The 25,267-nt window shown below is 45.1% G+C and overlaps 1 protein-coding gene across 1 annotated transcript; it reads left to right on the forward strand.

Annotated features, from left to right (window-relative positions):
- Positions 1-117: 117 nt before the first annotated feature.
- On the forward strand, positions 118-25,060 carry CALR3 (calreticulin 3). Its single transcript, XM_055566502.1, has 10 exons — positions 118-262; positions 478-579; positions 6,309-6,512; positions 14,980-15,074; positions 17,893-18,081; positions 19,180-19,287; positions 19,370-19,498; positions 20,335-20,427; positions 24,599-24,770; positions 24,924-25,060. The coding sequence occupies exons 1-9, from the start codon at positions 172-174 to the stop codon at positions 24,740-24,742; spliced, it is 1,155 nt and encodes a 384-aa protein (XP_055422477.1). The 5' UTR covers positions 118-171; the 3' UTR covers positions 24,743-24,770; positions 24,924-25,060.
- Positions 25,061-25,267: the final 207 nt, after the last annotated feature.

Below are 25,267 nucleotides of genomic sequence, written 5' to 3' on the forward strand. Positions count from 1 at the left end.
GGTAGTTTTGGGGCGGGCCTGGTGTGCACCGCGCGTCCGAGTTCAATGGTCTTTCGGGTCATAATCGCGAGGCGTGACGGGAGCTGTAGTTCCGGGACTGGCCTGGCGGGCCGCGGAGACCGCTGGACGCTCCAAGGGGCAGTTACGAGAAGAAGTGGTGCCGCACGGTCCATGGCCGCGGCTCGCGTCCCGCTCTGGGCAATCTGTGTGCTGCGGGTGGCACTGGCCACCGTCTACTTCCAAGAGGAATTTCTAGATGGAGGTGAAGGGGCGACGCCGATGGTGGCGGGGGTGTAAGCTCCCGCATACCCCGTTTGCCCGTCCGATGGCCTGAGTTGCCATTTGGCCCCGGCCTTTAGACGAAGGATCGGTGGTATCAAAACCCTGAAGCGTCGAAGCCTCGAGCGTCCCCATCATTCTCCCTACGACACACATTAACAGTTTTCAGCCCTAACCTGTGTGATTTACCCCCTACAGAGCGCTGGCGGAACCGATGGGTGCATTCCACTAATGACTCACAATTTGGGCATTTTAGACTTTCGTCCGGGAATTTTTATGGTCATAAAGAGAAAGACAAAGGTTAGTGTAGGAAACGTGAAATTAATTAAATGAATATTAAACGCCTCATAGAAACCTTTCAAGGTAGGTCTGGCACACCCCAAAACCCATTTTACAATTCGGGAAACAGGCCTGGGTAGGGTTGTTTTGTCTTTTCTCTCTTTAGAAGAGACCAGGATGATGCCTCTTTACAAGCACTAGTCAGATGGGTTTGGAGACCCGAGGGCCTCACGCTCCAGAAGGAAAAAGATTAGAAGATACTTCTCATTTTTATATTTTCAAGTTAAAAAAAAAATTAAGGTAAAAGTTATATGCTGTCAAGTGGATGGATCTTAGGGGGTCCAATAGAATGAATATAGTTTATGACTGCACACCCAGATCAAGATAGGAACTTTCAGGCCCCACTTCCACCCCCAGAGGCAAGTCCCCCACCCCCACCCGGCCCCAAGTCAGTAGCCTTCTGGTACCAAGAATAACCTCCATTCTGGCTTCTCATTCCTAATAATTAAAAGTAGACAAACTACTGCCTGTTTTTTTATACACCCAGTTAGATTTCTAAATTTTCTTTTTAAATCCACCTCAGGGCTTAGTCACAGCATGCGGGAGCTTCCGTTCCATGGCGAGGAGATCTTTTTCTTGCCATGCACGAGCTCTCCAGCTGTGTCACCCTGGCTTAGTTGCTCTGCGGTATGTGGGATCTTAGTTTCCAGAACAGAGCGTGAACCTCTGTCTCCTGCATTACAAGGCCAATTCTTAACCACTGGACCACCAGGGAGTCCCCTCTTCATTGTTTAGTTGTTGGGGAAAAAAGAAAGGGAAATAGTATTTTGTGATGCGTTAAAGTTATACGAAGCGTTCCATGCAGTGTCTGAAATTTCACAGTCCATAAATAAAGGGTTAGTGGAACACAGCCATGCTCACTTATTTGCATACAGTCTGTGACTGCTTTCGGACCACAATTCTCAAGGCAGAATTGAGTAGTTCAGACTCTCAAAAGTGTAAAATGTTTATTCCTTGGCTTTAACAGAAAAAAGTTTACCAACCCCTGATTTAGATGAAAAGTTCCCCTCTTCACCACCTTCCGTTCACCTTCCATTCATCTTCCATCTTGGCCCTGTTACAGCAATGTTGCCCTAAAACCCGGCAACCTCTGGTTTTGGAATGTACTTGTATTGTTTCATAGATACATGGTGCTCCAAATTGTCAGGCTGTAATGGAAAAAATGGAGTTGAAAATGACAAGTTCTATGAAGCTTGTCTAAGGAGCAGAGTTGTCATTTGTTTTTTTCCACCACAATATTTTTCCTTCCTCCAACCTGGAATGCTGAGGCTCTAGACTCTGCATTTCATTCACTCCAGCACGTGTCTACTGAGAGCAGATACAGGCAAGACACCTGGTTAATTGTATTGGTTATACCTGGTTAAGTATACTGGTTAATTCCACCCCTCATTGTGGTCTCCCAGGATCATGACATAGAAGTCATGGATGGAAAGGTCCACAGAATTTAACTAGACAGAGAAGGTGCTGAGAGGTGATGGTGATGGCTGAGGAGTGGGGTGAGTCAGATGGCCTTCAGTTCAGTTGAGTGGCTCAGTCGTGTCCACCTCCTTGCGACCCCATGGACTCCAGGCTTCCCTGTCCATCACCAATTCCCGGAGCTTGCTCAAACTTATGTCCATCAAGTCAGTGATGCCATCCAACCATCTCATTCTCTGTTGTCCTCTTCTCCTCCTGCCCTCAATCTTTCCCAGCATCAGAATCTTTTAAAATGAGTCAGTTTTTCACATCAGGTGGCCAAAGTATTGGAGTTTCAGCTTCAAATCAGTCCTTCCAGTGAACAGTCAGGACTGATCTCCTTTAGGATGGACTGGTTGGATCTCCTTGCAGTCCAAGGGACTCTCAAGAGTCTTCTCCAACACCACAGCTCAAAAGCATCTATTCTTCAGTGCTCAGCTTTCTTTGTATTCCAACTCTCTCATCCATATGTGCCTAATGGAAAAACTATAGCCTTGACTAGATGGGCCTTTGTTGGCAAAGTAACGTCTCTGCTTTTTAATATGCTGTCTAGGTTGGTCACAACTTTTCTTCCAAAGAGTAAGCGTCTTTTAATTTCTTGGTTGCAGTCACCATCTACAGTGATTTTGGAGCCCAAAAAATAAAGTCTGACACTGTTTACACTGTTTCCCCATCTATTTACCATGAAGTAATGGGACCAGATGCCATGATCTTAGTTTTCTGAAGTTGAGCTTTAAGCCAACTTTTTCACTCTCCTCTTTCACTTTCATCAAGAGGCTCTTTAGTTCTTCTTAGCTTTCTGCCATAAGGGTGGTGTCATCTGCATACCTGAGGTTATTGATATTTCTCCCAGCAATCTTGATTCCAGCTTGTGCTTCATCCAGCCCAGCATTTCTCATGATGTACTCTGCATATAAGTTAAATAAGCAGGGTTGCAATATACAGCCTTGATGTACTCCTTTCCCAATTTGGAACCACTCTGTTGTACCATGTCCGATTCTAACTGTTGCTTCTTGACATGCATACAGATTTCTCAGGAGGCAGGCACCTCTCAGGAGGTGGTCTGGTATTCCCATCTCTTTCAGAATTTTCCACAGTTTATCATGATCCACCCAGTCAAAGTCTTTGGCTTAGTCAATGAATCAGAAGTAGATGTTTTTCTGGAACTCTCTTGCTTTTTCGATGATCCTACAGATGTTGGCAATTTGATCTCTGGTTCCTCTGCCTTTTCTAAATCCAGCTTGAATGTCTGGAGGTTCATGGCTCACATACTGTTGAAGCCTGGCTTGGAGAATTTTGAGCATTACTTTACTAGTGTGTGAGATGAGTGCAATTGTGCGATGGTTTCAGCATTCCTTGGCATTGCCTTTCTTTGGGATTGGAATGAAAACTGACCTTTTCCAGTCCTGTGGCCACTGCTGAGTTTTCCAAATTTGCTGGCATATTGAGTGCAGCACTTTCACAGCATCATGTTTTAGGATTTGAAATAGCTCAACTGGAATTCCATCACCTACACTAGCTTTGTTTATAGTGATGCTTCCTAAAGCCCACTTGACTTGACATTCCAGGATGTCTGGCTCTAGGTGAGTGATCATACCATGATTATCTGGGTTGTGAAGATCTTTTTTGTATAATTCTGTCTATTCTTGCCACCTCTTCTTAATATCTTCTGCTTCTTTTAGGTCCATACTATTTTTGTCCTTTTTTGTGCCCATCTTTGCATGAAATGTTCCTTGGTATTTCTAATTTTCTTGAAGAGATCTCTTAAAGTGAAAGTCGCTCAGTCGTGTCCAACTCTTTGTGACCCCATGGACTATACAGTCCATGGAATTCTCCAGGCCAGAATACTGGAGTGGGTAGCCTTTCCCTTCTCCAGGGGATCTTCCAAACCCAGGGATCCACATTGCAGGCAGATTCTTTACCAGCTGACTAGGGAAGCCCAAGAATACTGGAGTGGATAGCCTATCCCTTCTCCAGCAGATCTTCCCAACCCAGGAATCAAACCAAGGTATCCTGCATTGCAGATGGATTCTTTATCAACTGAACTTGCCTTCTGTACAATGTCACTAACCTCTGTCCATAGTTCTTCAGGCACTCTGTCAGTCACATCTAACCCCTTGAATCTATTTGTCACTTCTACCGTATGATTGTAAGGGATTTGATTTAGGTCATACCCAAATGGTCTAGTGGTTTTCCCTACTTTCTTCAATTTAAGTCTGAATTTGGCAATAAGGAGTTCATGATCTGACCCATAGTCAGATTCCGATCTTATTTTTGCTGACTACATAGAACTTCTCCATCTTCGGCTGCAAAGAATATAATCAATCTGATTCCGGTATTGACCATCTGGTGATGTCCATGTGTAGAATCATCTCTTGTATTGTTGGAAGAGGGTGTTTGCTATGACCAGATGGCCTTAGAATTGCCTGGATGATAGCGGGAGGGACTGCAGATCACCTGAGAGAGGTTGAGGGGGGAGAGAATGGAGAAGAGAGAAGTAGGTGTAGGAGTGGGAAGTCAACGGTGAATTCAGGCTTAGACATACTGATGTAGAATGCCAGGTTCATTAATGATGGCTCTCAGCAGAGGCAGTTATGGGGACAGGATTATGTTGCACAGAAGGGTAGGTTATAAGAAGACTGGCTGTTTTCATGTTTGTCTCTCTTGTTTTAAGTACAGTTGATGTATAATATCATGTTAGTCTCAGGTGTACAGCACAGTGCTTCAGTTATATATGTATTTTTTTTCAGGTTCTTTTGCTTTATAGGTTATTACAAAATACTGCGCGTGGTTCCCTGTGCTACTACAGTAGGTCCTTGTGGTCAGGTTTGTCTTGTAGCCCAGTGTAAGGTAAGGAGTTGGTTCAGGGCCATGTGGCTGCTGAAAAGGGACTTTGGTCTTGAAGTAAATGACTAGGCTTGTATAAGATGATTCACACAACAAAAGGATGGTTGTCTTCGTAAAAAGAGCTGCTATACAGGTGACGCCTCGAACCAACTCACCCCACGTGGTGAAGCACCTTTTTTTTTTTTCCAGATCAGCACTCTGTTCTCCTTGAGCTATTGTGTCTCTAAAGTAGCTGTTTTATGATGAGAATTAAGGTAAAGAAGTAGACTGCTCCATGTATTTATTTATTCAACTTTGTATTTTGTATTGGGATATAGCCAATTAACAAACAATGTAACGAAGGGACTGGCCATACATACCCAAGTATCTGTTTTTCCCCAGACTCCCCTCCCATCCAGGCTGCCACCGAGCAGTGAGCAGAGTTCCCTGTGCTCTACAGTAGGTCCTTGTTGGTTATCCGTTTTAAATGTAGCAGTGTGTACATGTCCATCCCAAACTCCCTAACTATCCCTTCCCCACATCCTTCCCCCCAGCAGCCATAAATTCATTCTCTTAAGTCTGTGAGTCTCTTTCTGTTTTGTAAATTCATTTGCATGATTTTTTTTAAAATATGGATTCCATATATAAGGGCTGTCATAGGACATCTCTTCTTCTCTGTCAGACTTACTTCACTTAGTATGGCAGTCTCCAGGTCCATCCATGTTGCTGCAGATGGCAATATTTCCTTTTTTAAAAGATTAGTTAGTTTTGACTGCACCGGGCCTTCGTTGCTGTGTGCAGGCTCTCTCCACTTGTGGCGAGTGGGGGCTACTCTGGTCGTGGTGCGCAGGCTTCTCGTGGCGCTGGCTTCTCTTCCTGCAGCGCGTGGGCCCTGGAGCACACGCTCTTCAATAGTTGTGGTGCACAGGCTTGGTTGCTCCACGGCATGAGGAATCTTCCTGGATCAGGGGTCACACCCGTTTCCCCTGCCCTGGCTGGCAGTTTCTTAACCACTAGACCACCAGAGAAGTCCCAGAATGCTCCATTTTTTAACCCAGTTGCTACAAAGCTTCCTTGTATATTCCCACCCCTTGGAAAATGAAGGGAAGCAAAATGAATCTTTTATTTGTAATTAGACTGCATATCTGTCTGAAGCGTTTTTATAACTTAAGACCTAACTGGTATATAAAATACAAAAACACATACATGGGTATGTGAGATAGAAGTTCTGTGGCAGCAGAGAGCCTGTTAGTGACACGCCTGTTGCATATTATTGTACAGATGTGCTATAGGTTCAGGATCAACATAAATGGTTGGGAGGTTTATTAGGTAGGGGAGGATAGCCATTTAATTCCTGCCTTGCTGAGTGGTGTCATTCCTATTCCTTCATGAGTACTTTTTATTTAAAGGTCTGCAAACCACGCAAAATAGCCGATTCTACGCCATCTCTGCACGGTTCAAACCATTTAGCAATAAGGGGAAGACTCTGATCATTCAGTACACAGTGAAACATGAGCAGAAGATGGACTGCGGAGGGGGCTACATTAAACTGTTCCCTGCAGACGTGGATCAGAAGAACCTGAATGGGAAGTCCCAGTACTATATTATGTTTGGTGAGTTTCAATAGTACTGACAACCATTTCTGGTGATTTTTGAAAACCCTTCCACTTATAGGATCCTTAGATTGACTTTGCTCAAGTTGTGTTGAGAAAATCTAACTAAAGGTTTTTAGTGCTGTTAAACCTAATTAATTTGGAGGAGGGCATGGCAACCCACTCCAGTATTCTTGCCTGGAGAATTCCATGGACAGAGGAGCCTGACGGGCTACAGTTCTTGGGGTCACAAAGAGTCGTACACGACTGAAGCGCCTTAGCATGCCCCCACACAGATTTAATTAATATAGCAGAAAGGCAACTGTACCATTCTATTGTTCCGGGGAGAAAGTTATTTATCCAACATTTATATAGCCCAGGTATTTTGAATGCCTCAGGAATGTATACCTTGACCATGGGCCATGTCAGCCCAAAGCCTGTGTGTATTATGGCTGGTGAACTAAGGATGGGTTTTTAACTCTTTTTTTGGCTACACTGCATGGCTTGCGGGGTCTCAGTTCTCCAACCAGGGACTGAACCTTGGCCACGGCAGTGAAAGCCCAGAATCCTAACCACTAGGTCCCCAAGGACCTCCCAGGTTTTTAACATTTTTGAATGATTAAAAAAAGGACAGTACTTTTGATCCATAAAAATAATAGACACTCAGATTTCTTTTTTTTTAAATTTAATTTTATTTTTTAAACTTTACATAATTGTATTAGTTTTGCCAAATATCAAAATGAATCCGCCAAGACGCTCAGATTTCAGTGTCCACAAGTGAAGTCTTAATTGGAATGCAGCCTCACTCTGTTCATTCACATCTTGTCTATGGTGGCTTTCAAGCAGCAGTGGCAGAATTGAGTGGTCATGACAGAGAATATGTAGTTCCCAAAACCAGAACTATTTACTGTCTGGCTCCTTACATAAAAAGCTTGTTGATTGCTGCTGCTGCTACTGCTAAGTTGCTGCAGTCGTGTCTGACTCTGTGCGATCCCATAGACAGCAGCCCACCAGGCTCCCCCATCCCTGGGATTCTCAAGGCAAAAACACTGGAGTGGGTTGCCATTTCCTTCTCCAATGCATGAAAGTGGAAAGTGAAAGTGAAGTCGCTCAGTCGTGTCTGACTCTTAGCGACCCCATGGACTGTAGCCTACCAGGCTCCTCCATCCATGGGATTCTCCAGGCAAGAGCACTGGAGTAGTTTACCATTGCCTTCTCCGTGGTGACTGCTAGAATACATTAAATGTCTCTGAACACCAGGAGTAATTAACATCTGTGCTGGAATTGGGAAGGGACCACATTTGTCTATAGGAACCAGACGTAACTGAAGTGTGTGGATTCAAAAACCTTTAAGAATGAGGATTCTGGGAAGATGGGGGACTAGGAAGCACCAGGAATCTGTCTCCCCGCCTAGACAGCAGTTACACTGGCAGAATCTTTCTGATGTAACTATTACGGAACTCTGGAATCAGTGGAAGTATTGCACCTTCTTGCAGAAGACTGGGGAGGTCACTGGCGGTGACTTTCAGTTCTTTTCCTGGTAGTATCTACCCATCTCCCACCTCTAGCCACATGGCTGACAGACAGCTGTGCACCCTGTTCCTGGAGCAGCTTTTACTGGAACCAGGGTAGGCAAAAAGGATCCTGTCCTCCAAATAACAAAGATCTGAGATCCGATGGCTGATTCCTGCTTCTGATGGTAGAGGCACAGAAAAACAGATGGCCAGCCATCGTTGTTACACCTCCATACATTGTTGTAAGCCTCTCCTCTTCCCCCTGAAATGAATCCCAGGGGACTAAAAGGGCTAGAACCCTCCCCTCCCACCCTTCATTTTCACCTTTCCCCCTTTAGGAAACTGGGCATTAAAGATTAGGACATTGAAAAGACAAATGCATATGCAAGGGGAACTAAAAAGTGACTGCACATACCCAGGAAAACACTCAGAAAAAAGCCTGAGAAAACTCTATTTATGTCCCAGGCTGACCCCTGGTACAGAGTAAGCCTTCAACAAATCAAGCAAAAAACCAAAAACAACAAAGCAAAGACTACAGAAGGAGAAGAATCCAATTTCCAGAGTTAACATTAGACTCAAATGTCCAGTGTTTAGCAAATAATCACAAAGTATACAAAGAAGCCAGAAAGTATGGCCCATTCAAATGAAAAAAAAAAAAATTAATATGAACTGTCCCTGGTAAAAAGACCTAATGACAGACCTGTTAGACTTAAATATCTGTCTGAATGATTCTAAAAGAACTAAATGAAGATGTAGTGAAAGTCAAGAAAAATATGAGAAAATGGAAATACAATAAGGAGATAGGAAAAAAGCAAAAAAAAAAAAAAAAAAAGAAGAAGAAAGAAAGAAAGCCAAGGATATGGTAAACTTAACAAGAACCCAAAATCAAATTCTGGAGTTAGAAAGTACAACTGACATGAAAAGTTCACTAGAAGAGTTAAAGGCAGGTTTGAGCATACAGAAGAAGAAAGGATCCAAGAACTTGAAGACAGGTTAGTGGAAATGATTAAGGCTGAGAAGCAGAAAGAAACAAGTCTGAAGGAAGCAAGCAGAGCCTGAGGGGCCTATAGGACACCATCAAACAAACAACGTATGCACTGTGGGAATTGCATAAGGAGAAGAGAGAGAAAAGGGAGCAGAGAGAATATTTGGGAAAAAAAGAAAAACAATGGCATTACAAATAGCTGTGAAAAGAGAAGCGAAAAGGAAAGGAGAAAAGGAAAGATATACTTATTTGAATGCGGAGTTCCAAAGAATAGCAAGGAGAGATAAGAAAGCCTTCTGAAGTGATCAATGCAAAGAAATAGAGGAAAACAATAGAATGGGAAAGACTAGAGATCTCTTCAAGAAAATTAAAGATACCAAAGGAACATTTCATGCAAAGATGGGCTCAATAAAGGACAGAAATGGTAGGGAACTAATGGAAGCAGAAGATATTAAGAAGAGGTGGCAAGAACACACAGAAGAACTGTACAAAAAAGATCTTCAGGACCCAGATAATCACGATGGTGTGATCATTCACCTAGAGCCAGACATCCTGGAATGTGAAGTCAAGTCAAGCTAGTGTGGGTGATGGAATTCCAGTTGAGCTATTTCAAATCCTAAAAGATGATGCTGTGAAAGTGCTGCATTCAATATGCCAGCAAATTTGGAAAACTCTGGAGTGACTTCACTTTTAATTTTCGCTTTCATGCATTGGAGAAGGAAATGGCAACCCACTCCAGTGTTCTTGCCTGGATATTCCCAGGAATGGGGGAGCCTGGTGGGCTGCCATCTATGGGGTCACACAGAGTCGGGCACGACTGAAGTGACTTAGCAGCAGCAGCAGCAGTGGCCACAGAACTGGAAAAGGTCGGTTTTCATTCCACTCCCAAAGAAAGGCAATGCCAAAGAATGCTCAAACTACTGCACAAATGTACTCATCTCACACGCTAGTAAAGTAATGCTCAAAATTCTCCAAGCCAGGCTTCAACAGTATATGAACCGTGAGCTTCCAGACGTTCAAGCTGGATTTAGAAAAGGCAGAGGAACCAGAGATCAAATTGCCAACATCCGTAGGATCATCGAAAAACCAAGAGAGTTCCAGAAAAACATCTATTTCTGCTGTATTGACTATGCCAAAGCCTTTGACCGGGTGGATCACCACAAACTGTGGAAAATTCTCAAAGAGAAAGGAATACCAGACCACGTTACCTGCCTCTTGAGAAACCTGTATGCAGGTCAGGAAGCAACAGTTAGAGCTGGACATGGAACAACAACTGGTTCCAAATAGGGAAAGGAGTACATCAAGGCTGTATATTGTCACCTTGCTTATTTAACTTATATGCAGAATATATCATGAGAAACGCTGGGATGGATGAAGCACAAGCTGGAATCAAGATTGCCCAGAGGAATATCAATAACCTCAGATATGCAGATGACACTACCCTTACAGCAGAAAGCTAAGAAGAACTGAAGAGCCTCTTGATGAAAGTGAAAGAGGAGAGTCAAAAAGTTGGCTTAAAGCTCAACATTCAGAAAACTAAGATCATGGCATCTGATCCCATCACTTCATGGCAAATAGATGGGGAAACAGTGTAAACAGTGAGAGACTTCACTTTTTTGGGCTCCAAAACCCCTGCAGATGGTAACTGCAGCCAGAAATTAAAAGACACTTACTCCTTGGCAGGAAAGTTATGACCAACCTCGACAGCATATTAAAAAGCAGAGACGTTACTTTGCCAATAAAGGTCCGTTAGTCAAGGCTATGGTTTTTCCAGTGGTCATGTATGGATGTGAGAGTTGGACTATAAAGAAAGCTGAGCACCAAAAAGAATTGATGCTTTCAAACTGTGGTGTTGGAGAAGACTCTTGAGAGTCCCTTGGACTGCAAGGAGATCCAACCAGTCCATCCTAAAGGAAATCAGTCTTGAATATTCATTGGAGGGACTGATGTTGAAACTGAAACTCCAATCCTTTGGCCACCTGATGCGAAGAGCTGACACATTGAAAAAGACCCTGATTCTGGGAAAGATTGAGGGCAGGAGGAGAAGGGGATGACAGATGATGAGATGGTTGGATGGCATCACCGTCTCAATTGAATAAACTCTGGGAGTTGATGATGAACAGGGAAGCCTGGTGTGCTGCGGTGTCTCACATTTACTCTTGAATTTAAAATCTGGAATGAAAAAGGTCTTTCTTTAGATTAAGAAAGAATTTTAAGTGGCTCAATTTGGGTTATGGTAATTATTCCCTCAAGACAGGATAGCAGAGATATCTGGCAAAAAAATATTACCACCTGTTGAATTAAAGATGATTTCAGAAATATTTGATTTAGTTGGATTTGGTAAACAAAATAACTGCAAATATCTACCTAATACTACCTTTAAATACACTCAACATGTCTGCTACATGTAAATTGCAAAGCACCATATTTTGGAGTAAATAAGATATTTAAAGTTTTCTGTTAATACAGAAAACTTTGTTTTTAACTCAGAATCAGTTACATTTCACTCAAATCCATTGTGTCAGTCTTAGAACACTTCCTGTGATTTCTAAGCTGCAGTTTTTGGTTTGAGAGCAGCTTGCAGGTGTTGAAGAGGAAGAGAGGAATATGTTTCACTGGGCCCTTCCAGGGGCCTTAACTATGTGATCTTAGATTATGTTTAAGACGCTAGAAATGGGTAGGTAATGTGGCCCCCATTTTGCAAATAAGGAAACTGAGGCTCAGAAAGATTAAAATACTTGCCCAAAAGTCAGGTCAGCCCCACTTCAGAGCCCGTATGCTTCCATTTTTCACAAAAATCCACTCCTGCATAATTATTTTATGATTGCTGTTAATGGAAAAAGTCCAGATTTTTCTGGTCAGATCTGGGCACATTCTGAAGCTGAATTTAATAGTAAAAACGTGTAGGTACTTAGAGATAGAGAAGAAATTTCTGACCAATTTTGAGGGAAAAATAAATTTCATGTTCCAGTTCCAAGGTAATAGTTCAGTTCAATTCAGTCACTCAGTTGTGTCCAACTCTTTGCGACCCCATGAACCGCAGCATGGGAGAAGGAAATGGGAACCCACACCAGTACTCTTGCCTGGAAAATTCCATGGATGGAAGAGCCTGGTGGGCTACAGTCCATGGGGTCACAAAGAGTCGGACACGACTAAGCAATTTCACTTAGAACCGCAGAACATCAGGCCTCCCTGTCCATCACCAACTCCCGGAGTCCACCCAAATCCATGTCCATTGAGTCAGTGATGCCATCCAACCATCTCATCCTCTGTCATCCCCTTCTCCTCCTGCCCTCAATCCTTCCCAGCACCAGGGTCTTTCAAATGAGTCAGCTCTTCGCATCAGGTGGCCAAAGTATTGGCGTTTCAGCTTCAGCATCAGTCCTTCTAATGAACACCCAGGACTGATCTCCTTTAGGATGCACTGGTTGGATCTCCTTGCAGTCCAAGAGACTCTCAAGAGTCTTCTTCAACACCACAGTTCAAAAGCATCAATTTTTTGGTGCTCAGCTTTCTTTATAGTCCAACTCTCACATCCATACATGACCACTGGAAAAACCATAACCTTGACTAGACAGACCTTTGTTGACAAAGTAATGTCTCTGCTTTTTAATATGTTGTCTAGGTTGATCATAACTTTCCTGCCAAGGACTAAGTGTCTTCTAATTTCATGGCTGCAATCACCATCTGCAGTGATTTTGGAGCCCAAAAAAATAAAGTCTGACACTGTTTCCCCATATATTAGCCATGAAGTGATGGGACCGAATGCCATGATCTTGGTTTTCTGAATGTTGAGCTTTAAGCCAACTTTTTGACTCTCTTCTTGCACTTTCATCAAGAGGCTCTTTAGTTCTTAGCTTTCTGCCATAAGGGTGGTGTCATCTGCATATCTGAGGTTATCCAAGGTAATAGACTTTCATACAAATAGTTCACATAGCTTTTGTTTTTTTAAAAAATTAAAGTCTTTTCCAGCAATAACAAAAAAAAAAAAAGAAATTTCATAAACCACACATCTTCAGGGAACTCCACTGGGAGATAGATGTGGTGTTTTTTGTCCTCCCGTAGGATGCTATTTCTTGGAGAAGGCAATGGCAACCCACTCCAGTACTCTTGCCTGGAAAATCCCATGGGCACAGGAGTCTGGTAGGCTGAAGTCCATGGGGTCTCGAAGAGTCAGACAGGACTGAGCGACTTCACTTTCCCTTTTCACTTTCATGCATTGGAGAAGGAAATGGCAACCCACTCCAGTGTTCTTGCCTGGAGAATCCCAAGGATGGGGGAGCCTGGTGGGCTGCCATCTATGGGGTCGCACAGAGTTGGACATGAATGAAGCGACTTAGCAGCAGCAGCAGCAGCAGGATGCTATTTCTAAGTTCAACGTCACATGTACTCTGACAAATTGTTAATATTCTTTAAGTAATTATGTGCGGCCTAGTTATCTCTTATTTAATCTGGAGGTTCATCACTACAGGTTCTAGAAGAAATCACAGTCATCTGCTTGTGTTTACAGAGTTTTTTCATGGGCGTAGGTACAGGCTTGCGTCTGTGGATGTAGTGGAGTTCTATTTGAGACAGAAAGACACGCGGACGCTCTAATGCATTCCTACGGCTTCAAGTCAATGAAGGCGCAGCTGGGTAATTCCAGACATTCTCAGAAGGCCTGACAGATTTTCTAGATCCCTCCTGTAAACCTTGCTTAGAATATTCAGAACTTCCTAGTCTTTGAGCAAGGAATAGAGTATCCTGCTGCTGCTGCTGCTGCTGCTGCTGCTGCTAAGTCGCTTCAGTCATGTCCGACTCTTTGCGACCCCAGAGACAGCAGCCCACCAGGCTCCCCCGTCCTTGGGATTCTCCAGGCAAGAACACTGGAGTGGGTTGCCATTTCCTTCTCCAATGCATGAAAGTGAAAAGGGAAAGTGAAGTCGCTCAGTCGTGTCCAACTCCTAGCAACCCCATGGACTGAAGCCTATCAGGCTCCTCCCTCCACGGGATTTTCCAGGCAAGAGTACTGGAGTGGGGTGCCATTGTCTTCTCCATAGAGTATCCTACAGAATTCCATTTCCTTAGTGACTGAAACTTGATCTCATACCAATTTAAAAATCATTAACTTTGTTGTGTTTTTTTTAAGGTTTGTTTTTTTTTTAATGTGGACCACTTTTAAAGCCTTTATTGAATTTGTTACAATATTGTTTCCATTTTATGTTTCTTTGTTTTTTGGCCATGAGATGTGTGGAATCTTATCTCCCTGATAAGGGATGGAACCAGCACTTCCTGCATTGAAAGGCAAAGTCTTAACCACTTGACCACCAGGGAAATCCCCAAAATTATTAAATAGAACTTCTTACAGACTTCACCATTCATCAGAATCTACATACTGATCGTAACATCTCTTTTGCTTCTGATGTGGGGATATCATTAAGAAAGAATATCTATATGTGTATATTTTCTTGGAGCATAACAATAATAACAAATATTGAGCATTGCCATACTAAAAGCTTTACATACATTAGCCCCTTGAATTAGCTTTGTGAAGTCAAGATTAACACCCCCATTTTATAGACTGGGACACTGAGGCAGGAGAGGCAAATATGTTATTTGCAAATACGTCTCGACATGGAAGGTGGCTGGGATCAGAGCCAGTCAGTCCAGCTCTGGAGCCCTCCTGTGGGTACAGGAGCCCTGGTCAGAGCTTCCGAGGGAGGGTCTGAAGTTCAGACTGCATGTGGCGGGGACGCTTACCAAACTGTCATTAGACCTTCCTTTTCTTCCTCACCTGCTGGCTTACCCTTGAGTTCAAAGTGGCTGCGGTGACCATGACCTGAACTGAATGTCGCCGTCCATTTAAAAAATCTCCCTGGGGCATCTAATTATTCCCAGACATGTATGCTCCCTGTGTCTTGTGTACTGTTTCAGGGGAATGGTGGGGATATTGCTGTGGTGATGCATTATGGAAGGAATTTGAGAGCGGTTAATTTTTGTTTGTTTGTAGGACCTGATATTTGTGGATTTGACATCAAGACAGTTCATGTTATTTTACATTTCAAGAATCAGTATCATGCAAACAAGAAATCAATCAGGTGTAAGGTAAATGCTTTCCTATTAAATTGGTGATTGTGTTAACTCTTGAAAAGATGAAAATGGAAGTTTGTAGAAAATAGCTTTGACCTTAAAATATTTAAGGGAACTATGGGGGTGAGCCTTGTCTCTCCTGTCCCCACTTTCCAGTTTAGCAGGCCCATTAGAGACACTTGTCCACAACTTGGATTGGATTGAGTTCTGAAGTCTTTTGGGTTTTTGGGTTTTTTTTTTGATGAAAAATTATTTTATTTTAAATTTACAGTTTTTAAAAATTTTTTATCTTATGTTGGGATATAGTTTAACAATGATTAACAATGTTGTGATAGTTTCTGGTGGACAGCAAAGAGATTCAGCCATATATATGTGTGTGTGTATGTGTGTGTGTGTGTGTATCCATTCTCCCCCAAACTCCCCTCCCACCAGAAGGGCACACTTACTTCTCACCCTGAGCTGTGACATCCATTTATAATTTGCTTCCTAAGGGTTATAGCAGAATGGTGGCATTTCAGCCCCCATCATCACTGGGCTTCTCAGGTGGCGCTAGTGGTAAAGAACTCACCTGCCAGTGCAGGAGATGCAAGAGACTCAGGTTCGATCCCTGGATCGGGAAGATCCTCTGGAGGAGAGCCTGGCAACCCACTTGAGTATTCTTGCCTGGAGAATCCCATGGACAGAGGAGCCTGGAGGGCTCCAGTCCATGGGGTCCCAAAGAGTTGGACAGACTGAGCGACTTAGCATGCATGCATATCCATCATCATTAAGGAATGAAATATTCAGGATGAAAAATCATTCTGGAAGAATTCATCTTCCAAATACCAAAACAATTTTTTTCCCAAATATTTATTTGTTTGGCTGAACTGGGTCTTAGTTGCAGCATGTGGGATCTAGTCCCCTGACCAGAGATTGAACCCAGGCCCCCTGCTTTGGGAGCAAAGGGTCTCAGCCACTGGACCACCAGGGAAGGCCCCCAAAACATTTTAAAATGGGAATATTTCTAAAATGAATGCATACATCCTTTACGTTTTTACCCAGAGGATCCTGTGAAAATGACCCTTTAGGTCTTAGGGCCTGTTTATACTCAATGATCCTGCCCCGGGCTTCTCCAAAGAGGCAGCTTGCATTAAGTCCCTGGTGTCTGGGCCTAGGAAGAAGTAGCCTCCCCATTGTGCAGCCCCCACTTTGAAGGTAAGCACCATGAAGTAGGGACTTGTCCCCTGAGGACTCCCCAGCACCCATAGCCTCTGGGAATCTGGGCAGGAGGCCAGTGTGTTGCAAGATGATTGACAGCAAGGAGAGGGAGCATACACGCATGCATGCTCAGTTGCACCCACTCTCTGCAACCCTGTGCACTGCAGCCCGCCAGGCTCCTCTGTCCTTGGGATTCTCTAGGCAACAATACTGGAGTGGGCTGCCATGCCCTTCTCCAAGAGATCTTCCTGACCAGGGTTCAAACCCAGGTCTCCTGCATTGCCAGCCAGCTCAAACTCTTAAGCTAAGAAAGGTGAGTGGAGACAAATGCAGGCAGAGAGCAGGGGGAGAGCATTGGAAGAATCATGCATTCAGCTGTCAGAGCGGACTACAAGGGTTGAGGGGGACACAGAATAGACTGTAGTGCTGATTCTGGATAGAGTTATCAGCCACACAGTATGCAGATCAGAGTGATACTGAAAAAAATTTTTTTAATTGTATTTATTTACTCTTGTCCATGCGGGGTCTTCATTGCTGGGTGGGCTTTTCTCTAGATGAGGCGAGTGGGGGCTACTCTCTTGTTGGGGTTCATGGGCTTCTCGTTGCAGTGGCTTCTCTCATTGTAGAGCACAGGTTCTGGAGCGCATGGGCTTCATAGTTGCAGCACTTGAGCTCAGTAGCTGCAGCTCCCAGGCTCTAGAGCACAGGCTCAATAGTTGTGACGTACGGGCTTAGTTGTTCCACAGCATGTGGGATCTTCCTGGCCCGGGGACTGAACCCATTTCTCCAGCATTGGCAGGCGGATTCGTTACCACTGAGCCACCATGGAAGCCCCTGAAAGTGTTTGGATTTGGCTTTTAGCAGGGAGAGACTCCTCCTGGCAGGGCCTTTATGCCGGGGTGGTGGTTCTCAAACCTGAGTGGTATCAGAGACCGCGGAGGGCCTGTGAAAGTGACCAGAGGGTCCGCTGAGTTCCAACGCAGCAGATCAGGGCTGACCTGGGAATGAGCATTGCCCCTGTACCCCCAGTGACACTGATGCTGCCGGGGTATGGCGCTGGGGTCTCCTCTGCTGGTGACAGGGAACCCCCAGCTTCCCTAGGCACCCTCCCACCCACCTTCCAATCTTCCTTTATTTTATTTATTTTTGGCCACACTGTGTGACTTGAGGGATCTTAGTTCCCCAAGCAGGGATTGAACCCATGCCCCCTGCAGTGGAAGCACAGAGTGTTTTGTTTTGTTTTGTTTATATATTTATTTGACTGCATTGGTCTTAGTTGCAGCCTTGGGATCTTTCTTCGTGGCACACGGATCTCTAGTTGTGGTACCCGGGATCAGTAGCTGTGCCCCACGTGGGCTTTGTCGCTCCCCCTCATGTAGTTCCCCGACCAGGGATCAACCCTCATCCCCAGCATTGCAAGGTAGATTCTTAACCATTGGACCACCAGGGAAGTCTCCAGACCTCCTTTATTGAATGTTAGATGCTTTCCTTATGTCCAGTCTGGGCTTTTAACCATGCCCAAGAAAGAAAAGAGGCCTGCCCCAGCCAAGCTTCAGTTGTTGTACAACTCATCAGGAGAGTGTTAGGAAGCATCGAGGGTCTCATTCTTTTCTTCTTCTCCCCCCAAAACACGCAGGTTGATAGCTTTACACACCTCTACACTCTGGTTTTAAGACCAGACCTCACTTACGAAGTGAAAATTGATGGTCAGTCGATTGAATCCGGAAGCATCGAGTATGACTGGCAGTTAACGTCACTGAAGAAGATGGAGAAGGCATCAGCAGAGGCTGAGGGCTGGGACCAGGCTGCCAAGGACAAATCCCAGGTGTGGATTCTTCCCGCACCGCTGCTGGAAGGTGTAAAGCATAGTTTGTGAGTGCCCAGGTGCCGTACAAGTGCTGCCTGGCTGGTAGTGACGGTGCTAACAGTCAAACAAGGAGCCCTCCCTAGAGCGCGTGTGCTGAGACCAGCCACACAGCTGCGTACTTCACGGGACTGTGAAGGAGTGAGAAGTATTTGAGATGAAAGCAAGAAGGGTTTGTTTTCTTAACTGATATTTTAAAAATCTTTATTTATTTGGCTGCACCAGGTCTTGGGCTTCCCAGGTGCCTCAAGTGGTAAAGAATAATCCTCTGGCCACTGCAAGAGACTTGAGTTCGATCCCTGGGTTGGGAAGATCCCCTGGAGGGGAGCGTGGCAACCCACTCCAGTATTGTTGCCTGCAAAATCCCATGGACAGAGGAGCCTGGTGGGCTACAGTCAATGGGGTTGCAGAGAGTTGGACACGACTGAGCATGCTTGCACCTGTGCCAGGCCTTAGATGCGGCATGTGGGAATCTTAGTTGCGGCATGTGGGATCTTAGTTCCCTGACCAGGGATCACCCGTGGCCCCTGCAATGGGAGCATGGAGTCTTAACCACTGGACCACCAGAGAAGTCCCAAACCAATGTCTTTTTCCAAGAAAAGGAAAATGCCTCAGCAACCTTTATAAAAATGATTTTCTTTTCATTCTGCATTTGAACATAGCATTTTTGAGCATCATGCTTATGACCGGCAGCCAAGCATCCATGACTGTAACAGCTGTGTATTACTTTCCTCTTGTTGTTCAGTCAATAAGTCTTGTCCCCCTCTTTGCGACCCCATGGACTGCAACACACCAGGCTTCTCTGTCCTCCACTACCTTCCGGAGTTTGCTCAGATTCATTTCCACTGAGTCAGTGATGCTGTCTAACCAAAAGGACCTCAAACTGCAGGCTGTGGTCGAAACCCCTGGTGAGGTTAGGAACCCCAGCACTCAGCCCTTCCACCATCAAGTTGAGGAGGAGAAAAGGGCATCCGGGGTCACAGGCCTGCCTCTGCCTCTCGGCAGATTTCCTTTCTCAAAGCTGAGAATCTAACTTTGTCACCCTGCACGCATTTGAAGGACTGGGAGAAGCATTTTCTGGATGCCAGCGCCAGCAAGCCGAGTGACTGGAAGGGTGAACTGGACGGGGACTGGCAGGCGGCCATGCTCCAGAAGCCTCCATACCAGGTGCGTATGTGGCCCCATCTTCCTGCCAGTCCCCTCCCCACCCGTGTCCCTGGGGACCAGCGCATATGGTTTGTTGTTGCAGGATGGCCTGAAACCTGAGGGCATAGACAAAGATGTTTGGCTCCATCAGAAGATGAAAAACAGTTATTTGACCGAATACGATCTCTCAGAATTTGAGAACATTGGTGCCGTTGGACTGGAGCTTTGGCAGGTCGCTCATTTTGTCTTTTTGTTGTTTTCTGCACTGGGTCTCTATTGCCATGTGTGGCTCAGTAGTTGTGGTGCATGGGCTTAGTTGCCCTGAGGTATATGGAATCTTCCAGGACCAGTGGTCAAGCCCGTGTCCCCTGCGTTGGCAGGTCTTAGTCACTGGTCTGCGAGGGACATGCAAGTCGCCAGGTTTTAAACTTGCTCTGGTTTAATAACTCTGAACTTCAGCCTGAACTCCTGCTCCTGTTGGGCACCTGGCACCCCTACCCAGATCCAAAACTTACAGCCCTAGGTAAAACGGACATCCTTCCTGTCCTCTGGACACTTGTCTGCCCCCCACTCCCCCTGGAAGTCTGCCTGGAGCTGACCTTGTGGTGTCTATCAGCTTTAGGATAAGATTGCAGGTTCTGATGTAGTGGGTCCAGAGTGGAGCCTGAGATCCTGAATCCCTAGCGCTGTTGACGCTGCCCATCCATGGCTCACACTTTGCCAGGGAGGGTCTCAATCAGCGGTTCTCAAACATCACTGGATGCTTGAGTCCCTGGGGAGACCGTCAAAGCCTCTATGTCGGGTCATACCCCAGACCTGCTAAACCAGCATCCATGGGAGTGAGACCAGGCATCAGCAGTCTTGGTCAATGTTCTCAGTGGTCCCCATACACAGCCAAGTTTGAGGACCAGTGCTCTGGAGGGAACTGACATTCCAGAAAAGGCTTTCAGCATGTGCTAATGTCGACAGCTAATCTCTGTGACAGTACTGAATAAATCACAGCAGTTTTTATTTTGTGGAAAGTTTCATTTTCCACACCAGTATCAAAGGACTTATTTTCATCCACAGGTGAGATCCGGAACCATCTTTGACAACTTCCTGATCACAGATGATGAAGAGTATGCTGAGAATTTTGGCAAGGCCACCTGGGGTGAAACCAAGGTACGATAAACACAATGAACCTTTTTTTTTTTTTAAGAAGACAGCCCTTTATTTATTTATGTGTGTATTTGGCTGTGCTGGGTCTTCACTGTCGGATGTTTGTTTTCTCTACTTTTGGTTGGTGGAGGCTACTCTTCGTTGCAGTGCGAGGGCTTCTCATTGCAGTGGCTTCTCCTGTTGCAGAGCATGGGTTCTAGAGCGCATGCTCAGTAGCTGTGGCACGCGGGCTTACTTGCCCCGCGGCATGTGGGATCTTCCCGGACCAGGGATTGAACCTGTGTCCCCTGCATTGGCAGGTGGATTCTTAACCACTGGACCACCAGGGAAGTCCATGAACATGATGAACTTTGCTTTTGTTATTCATTTATTTCCATACTTGAGTCTCACATATAGAAAAAGGTGCTTCACTTTTTCTATAATAAACACCCCACCCAGATCAAGATATAGAATGTCACCAGAGCTCTAGGAGCCTCCTCATGTCCCCTCCCAGCCGGCACTCATCCCCAAAGGAATGGCAGTTCCACTATTCCATCACCGCAGATGGATTTGACCTCCTTTTGAAATTCGTATCAATGTAGCTACCCATTATTTATTCAGGCCGTGTTGTGAGGCTCATTTGTATTTTCCCGTAGAGCAGTAGCTTGTCCTTCCTTTGTGAATATTCTAGAAGCTATGCATGTGTTCTCTGTGGATGCATCTTTGGGAGGCTTCCAGCTTGTGGCCTCAGGGATAAGCTGGTTCCCGTCATTCTTGTACCATCACTCCTGTACCTGTCTTTCAGTGGCCACATGCCCAGGAGTAGACAGAGCAGTCACCAGCTCATATGCAAATGGTTTCCAGCATGTCATCCTATTTACATTCCCTTCTGCACAGATGAGAATTTCCATGCAGAAGGGAATGCAAATCTTCAGCCATGCTAGGCATTACTGTCAATTGCTGATGAGTCGGATTTATTGAAGGCTGACTTACGTGCCATGAAATGTACAGTTATGAAAACACCACTAAAAATCAAGATGTAGAACAATTTTGTGTGTGTGTGTTCAGTCGTGTCTGACTCTTTGCAACCCCATGGACTGTAGCCCCAGGCTCTTCTATCCGTGGGATTTCCCAGGTAAGAATACTGGAGCGGGTTGCCATTTCCTTCTCCTGGGATCTTCTTAACCCAGGGATCGAGCCTGATTTTCCTGGATCTTCTGGATTGGCAGGTGGATTCTTTACCACTCTGCCACCTGGGAAGCCCAGAACAATTTCACCACCCCCAGAAGTCTCCTTGTAGCCAAGCCCTCCCCTACGCCAGAAACTACTGATGATCTGATATCTGTCCCTATTGGATTTTTTTTAAGTATAATTTATTGACAATGTGTTAGTTTCAGGTATACAGCAAAGTGCTCTTGCTCTCTCTCTCTATATATATATATATGTGTGTGTGTGTGTGTGTGTATTCTTTTTCAGATTCTTTTTTCCTTATAGGTTATTACAAGATGTTGAATATAGTTGTTCCCTGTGCTGTACAATAAGTCCTTGTTTTTATGCCCCTATAGTTTTGCCTTTTCCAGAATGTCATATAAATTGAATCATGTAGTATAGGGTCTTCTTTTTTTGTCTTTTTCTTTTTTTGGCCTCACTGTGTGGCATGTGGAATCTTAGTTCCCTGACCAGGGATTAAACCTGTGCCCCCTGCACTGGGAGCATGGAGTCTTAACCACTGGAGGCATGGAGTCTTTCTGAGTCTGCTTCTCTCACCAAGCGCAGTGTCTCCAAGATTTCTCTGTGTTGCTGGGGTTTCATCAGTACCTTGTTTCTCCATCTCACTGAGAAGTTTATCTGCTCACCAGCTAATGGACATTTGGGTTGTTTCCAGTTTTTCACAGTATGATCAAAGCTGTGAACAATTTCGTATATAGTTTGTGTGTGTGTGTAGATAAGCGCTTTTATTTCTTTTGGTTAAAATCCAGGATGAGGTTTGCTGAGTTGCATGATGTGTCTTTAACTCTATGAGAAATTGCCAGACTGTTTCCCGAGGGGCCGCACTGTTCTGCGCATCCTCCAGTCTCCCCAGCACTGGGCAGTGTGGGTTTCTATAGGTGTGTCGTGGTATCTCGCTATAGTTTTGTGTGTATTTCTTGGATGAGGAATGGAGGTAGGCACTGTTTCATGGCTTTTGTGGCCATTTGGATATCCTCATTTGTGAAATACCTGTGTTCTTAAATTAAAAAAAAAAATCTTTTGGCCTCACTGCATGGCATGAGGAATCTTATTTCCCCAACCAGGGAACTGGTTGCACTGGCAACCCAGAGTCTTCACCACCGGGGAAGTCCAAAATACCTGTGTGTTAAGATGTAAGTTTTGTTGTTAATCAGGTATGGCAAGACTCCCAGACCAGGAAGTGGGCACCATCAAAAAAAGATAGTTTGTTTTACTAACAGATCCTGAGAGGAGGGGCTATGCCAGGCCACACAGGGCCATATGGGGAAGCACCAGGTTTGGTCAGGAGGCAGAGGGAAAGGGTGGAAGATGTGAGCAAAAAACTTTGGTTTGGTCTCTGCAGGAAGGAGTAGATGAAGCAGGATAAACAGGCTTAGGATTGGCTAGTTTTAAGAATTTCTCTGGGCCCTGGGGCACTAGTTGTCTAGCACCTGGCAATGGGATAATTCAGATGAGATATCAGCCCTGAATATAAAAAGCCCAGTAGTGGAGGTGGTTAGGGATGTGAGCTCTGGATGTAGCTTGCATATGAAAGGAGTTCTTTCAGGCATTGACTGTAAGACTCAGTCCCCTTGGAAGGGCCATCCATCCATCCCTGGGTCAGCAGAGCCCCACACGTCAGAGCAATAGAAACATGTCATGTCCATCACCCTGGGACCAGCTGCAAAGTGGGTGCTTAAACTTTGAACATTTCATGGCATTTCGGGGGGAAACTTCCCCTTCACTGATGAAAGGTAGTTATCACTAAGGGATTTTTCTTATGAGCCATTTCTTCTTGAATCTGATTTCTGCCACAAAGGCTTACTAAACTCTTTTCAGCAATGACTTTGGGAACCTCTTTGACATGTCTGCACTCAGTCCTGGCCTTTCTTTTAATTACCAAAGTTTGGATTTTCTCATTTAGGCTCTGAGGCCTCTTCTCATCTCTCCCTTACTGGTCAGCTGGTTGAAAGACAGGCCCAGGTGCTCTGGGAATGGAAGAAGGAGAGGGTATTTGTTTCCTGGGGCTGCCATAACAATATCACCACAAACTCACTGGCTTAAAACATCACAGATGGGAACTTCCCTGGCGGTCCAGTGGTTAAGACTCTGAGCTTCCACTGTAAGGTGGGTGGGTTTGATCCCTGATCAAGAAACGAAGATCCCTCATGCCATGAAGCTGGTCAAAAACAAAAAGGCCCATGGCAAATGTATTCTCCCAAATTCTGGAGGCCAAAAGTCCAAAATCAGTATCAGTGGGCTGAAATCAGGGCATCAGTAGGTCTTTGCTCCCTCCAAAGGTTCTAGGGGAGAACCCTTATTTCATTTCTTGCAGCTTCTGAAGGATCCTGGTGCTCCTTGGTTTGTGGCCACATCCTTCCAATCTTTGCTTCCATCTTCACATGGCCATCTCCTCTTCTGTCTCTGTGTCAAATCTCCCTCTGCCCTTCTCCTATGAGAACACTGTGATAGAATTTAGGGCCCACCTGGTAAGCCAGTAGAATTTCCTTATCTTGGCATGCTTAATTTAATCACATCTGGAAAGCTCTTTCCCCCTACATAGTGTGTGTGCGTGCTAAATCGTTTCAATCATGTCCAGCTCTTTTCAACCCTGTGGACCGTAGCCCACCAGGCTCCTCTGTCCATGGGATTCTCCAGGCAAGAATACTGGAGTGAGTTGCCATGCCCTCCTCCAGGGGATCTTCCCCATCCAGGGATCAAACCCACATCTCTTTCATATGCTGGATTGGCAGGTGGGTTCTTGACCACTAGCGCCACCTGGGAAGCGCTCTCCTACTCCATTTAAGGTTACATTTCCAGGTTCCAGGAATGGGCACTTGAATATCCTAGGAGGGGGGGCTTCTTTTTCAGTCGACCCCAGCTGGCGTGGAGGCTTCCAGGAGGCAGAGGCAGGCTGTATGCTGACACCCAGTCAGCCCTCAGAAAGCATAATCCCCGGCCACCAGGTTCTTTGTTTTTTCCCCAGGGCCCAGAAAAGGAGATGGATGCCATACAGGCCAAGGAAGAAGTGAAGAAGGCCCAGGAGGAAGATGAGGACGACATGTTGATGGGCAGGTTCAGTGGGCGAGAAAATAGCTTCAAAGGATTCCACAGAAGGAATGAGTTTTAGTCATCCCCACCCCAGATAAAGATGACTGGTAAAACCTTGTTTCTTTACTTTATTCTACCTTTAAAAGCGCAAATGTCTGCATATGTGGTCATTTGTCTAGTTTTCTTTGAAAAATGTTCCTATTCTTCTCAGTGGGGTGGGTATAGTTCTCCCTGAGCAGTCTCCTCTCCCCTCCCCACAGGTCCCCCTTGTTCCAACCTCCCCCCATCCTGGTACCCAGAAACATTTCCTCTGGACAAACCCAAGTGCTGGAGGAAGCCCAAGGCCAGTGAGACTCTGGCCCAAAACACCACACTCTCTTCTTAATCCCCCTCAAATATTTTATTAAAAAAAGGTAGTAAAACTTACTTTGAGAAAGGAGAAATGATGCTTTATTGCTTTGGGTTGTAAATTACTGGGGCTTCCCTGATAGCTCAGTTGGTACAGGAGACCCCGGTTTGATTCCTGGGTTGGGAAGATCTGCTGGAGAAGGGGTAGGCTATCCACTCCATTATTCTTGGACTTCCCTTGTGGCTCAGCTGGTAA

This window comes from Bubalus kerabau, chromosome 1 (assembly GCF_029407905.1).
Source record: "Bubalus kerabau isolate K-KA32 ecotype Philippines breed swamp buffalo chromosome 1, PCC_UOA_SB_1v2, whole genome shotgun sequence".
In the NCBI taxonomy this organism is placed as follows: domain Eukaryota; kingdom Metazoa; phylum Chordata; class Mammalia; order Artiodactyla; family Bovidae; genus Bubalus; species Bubalus kerabau.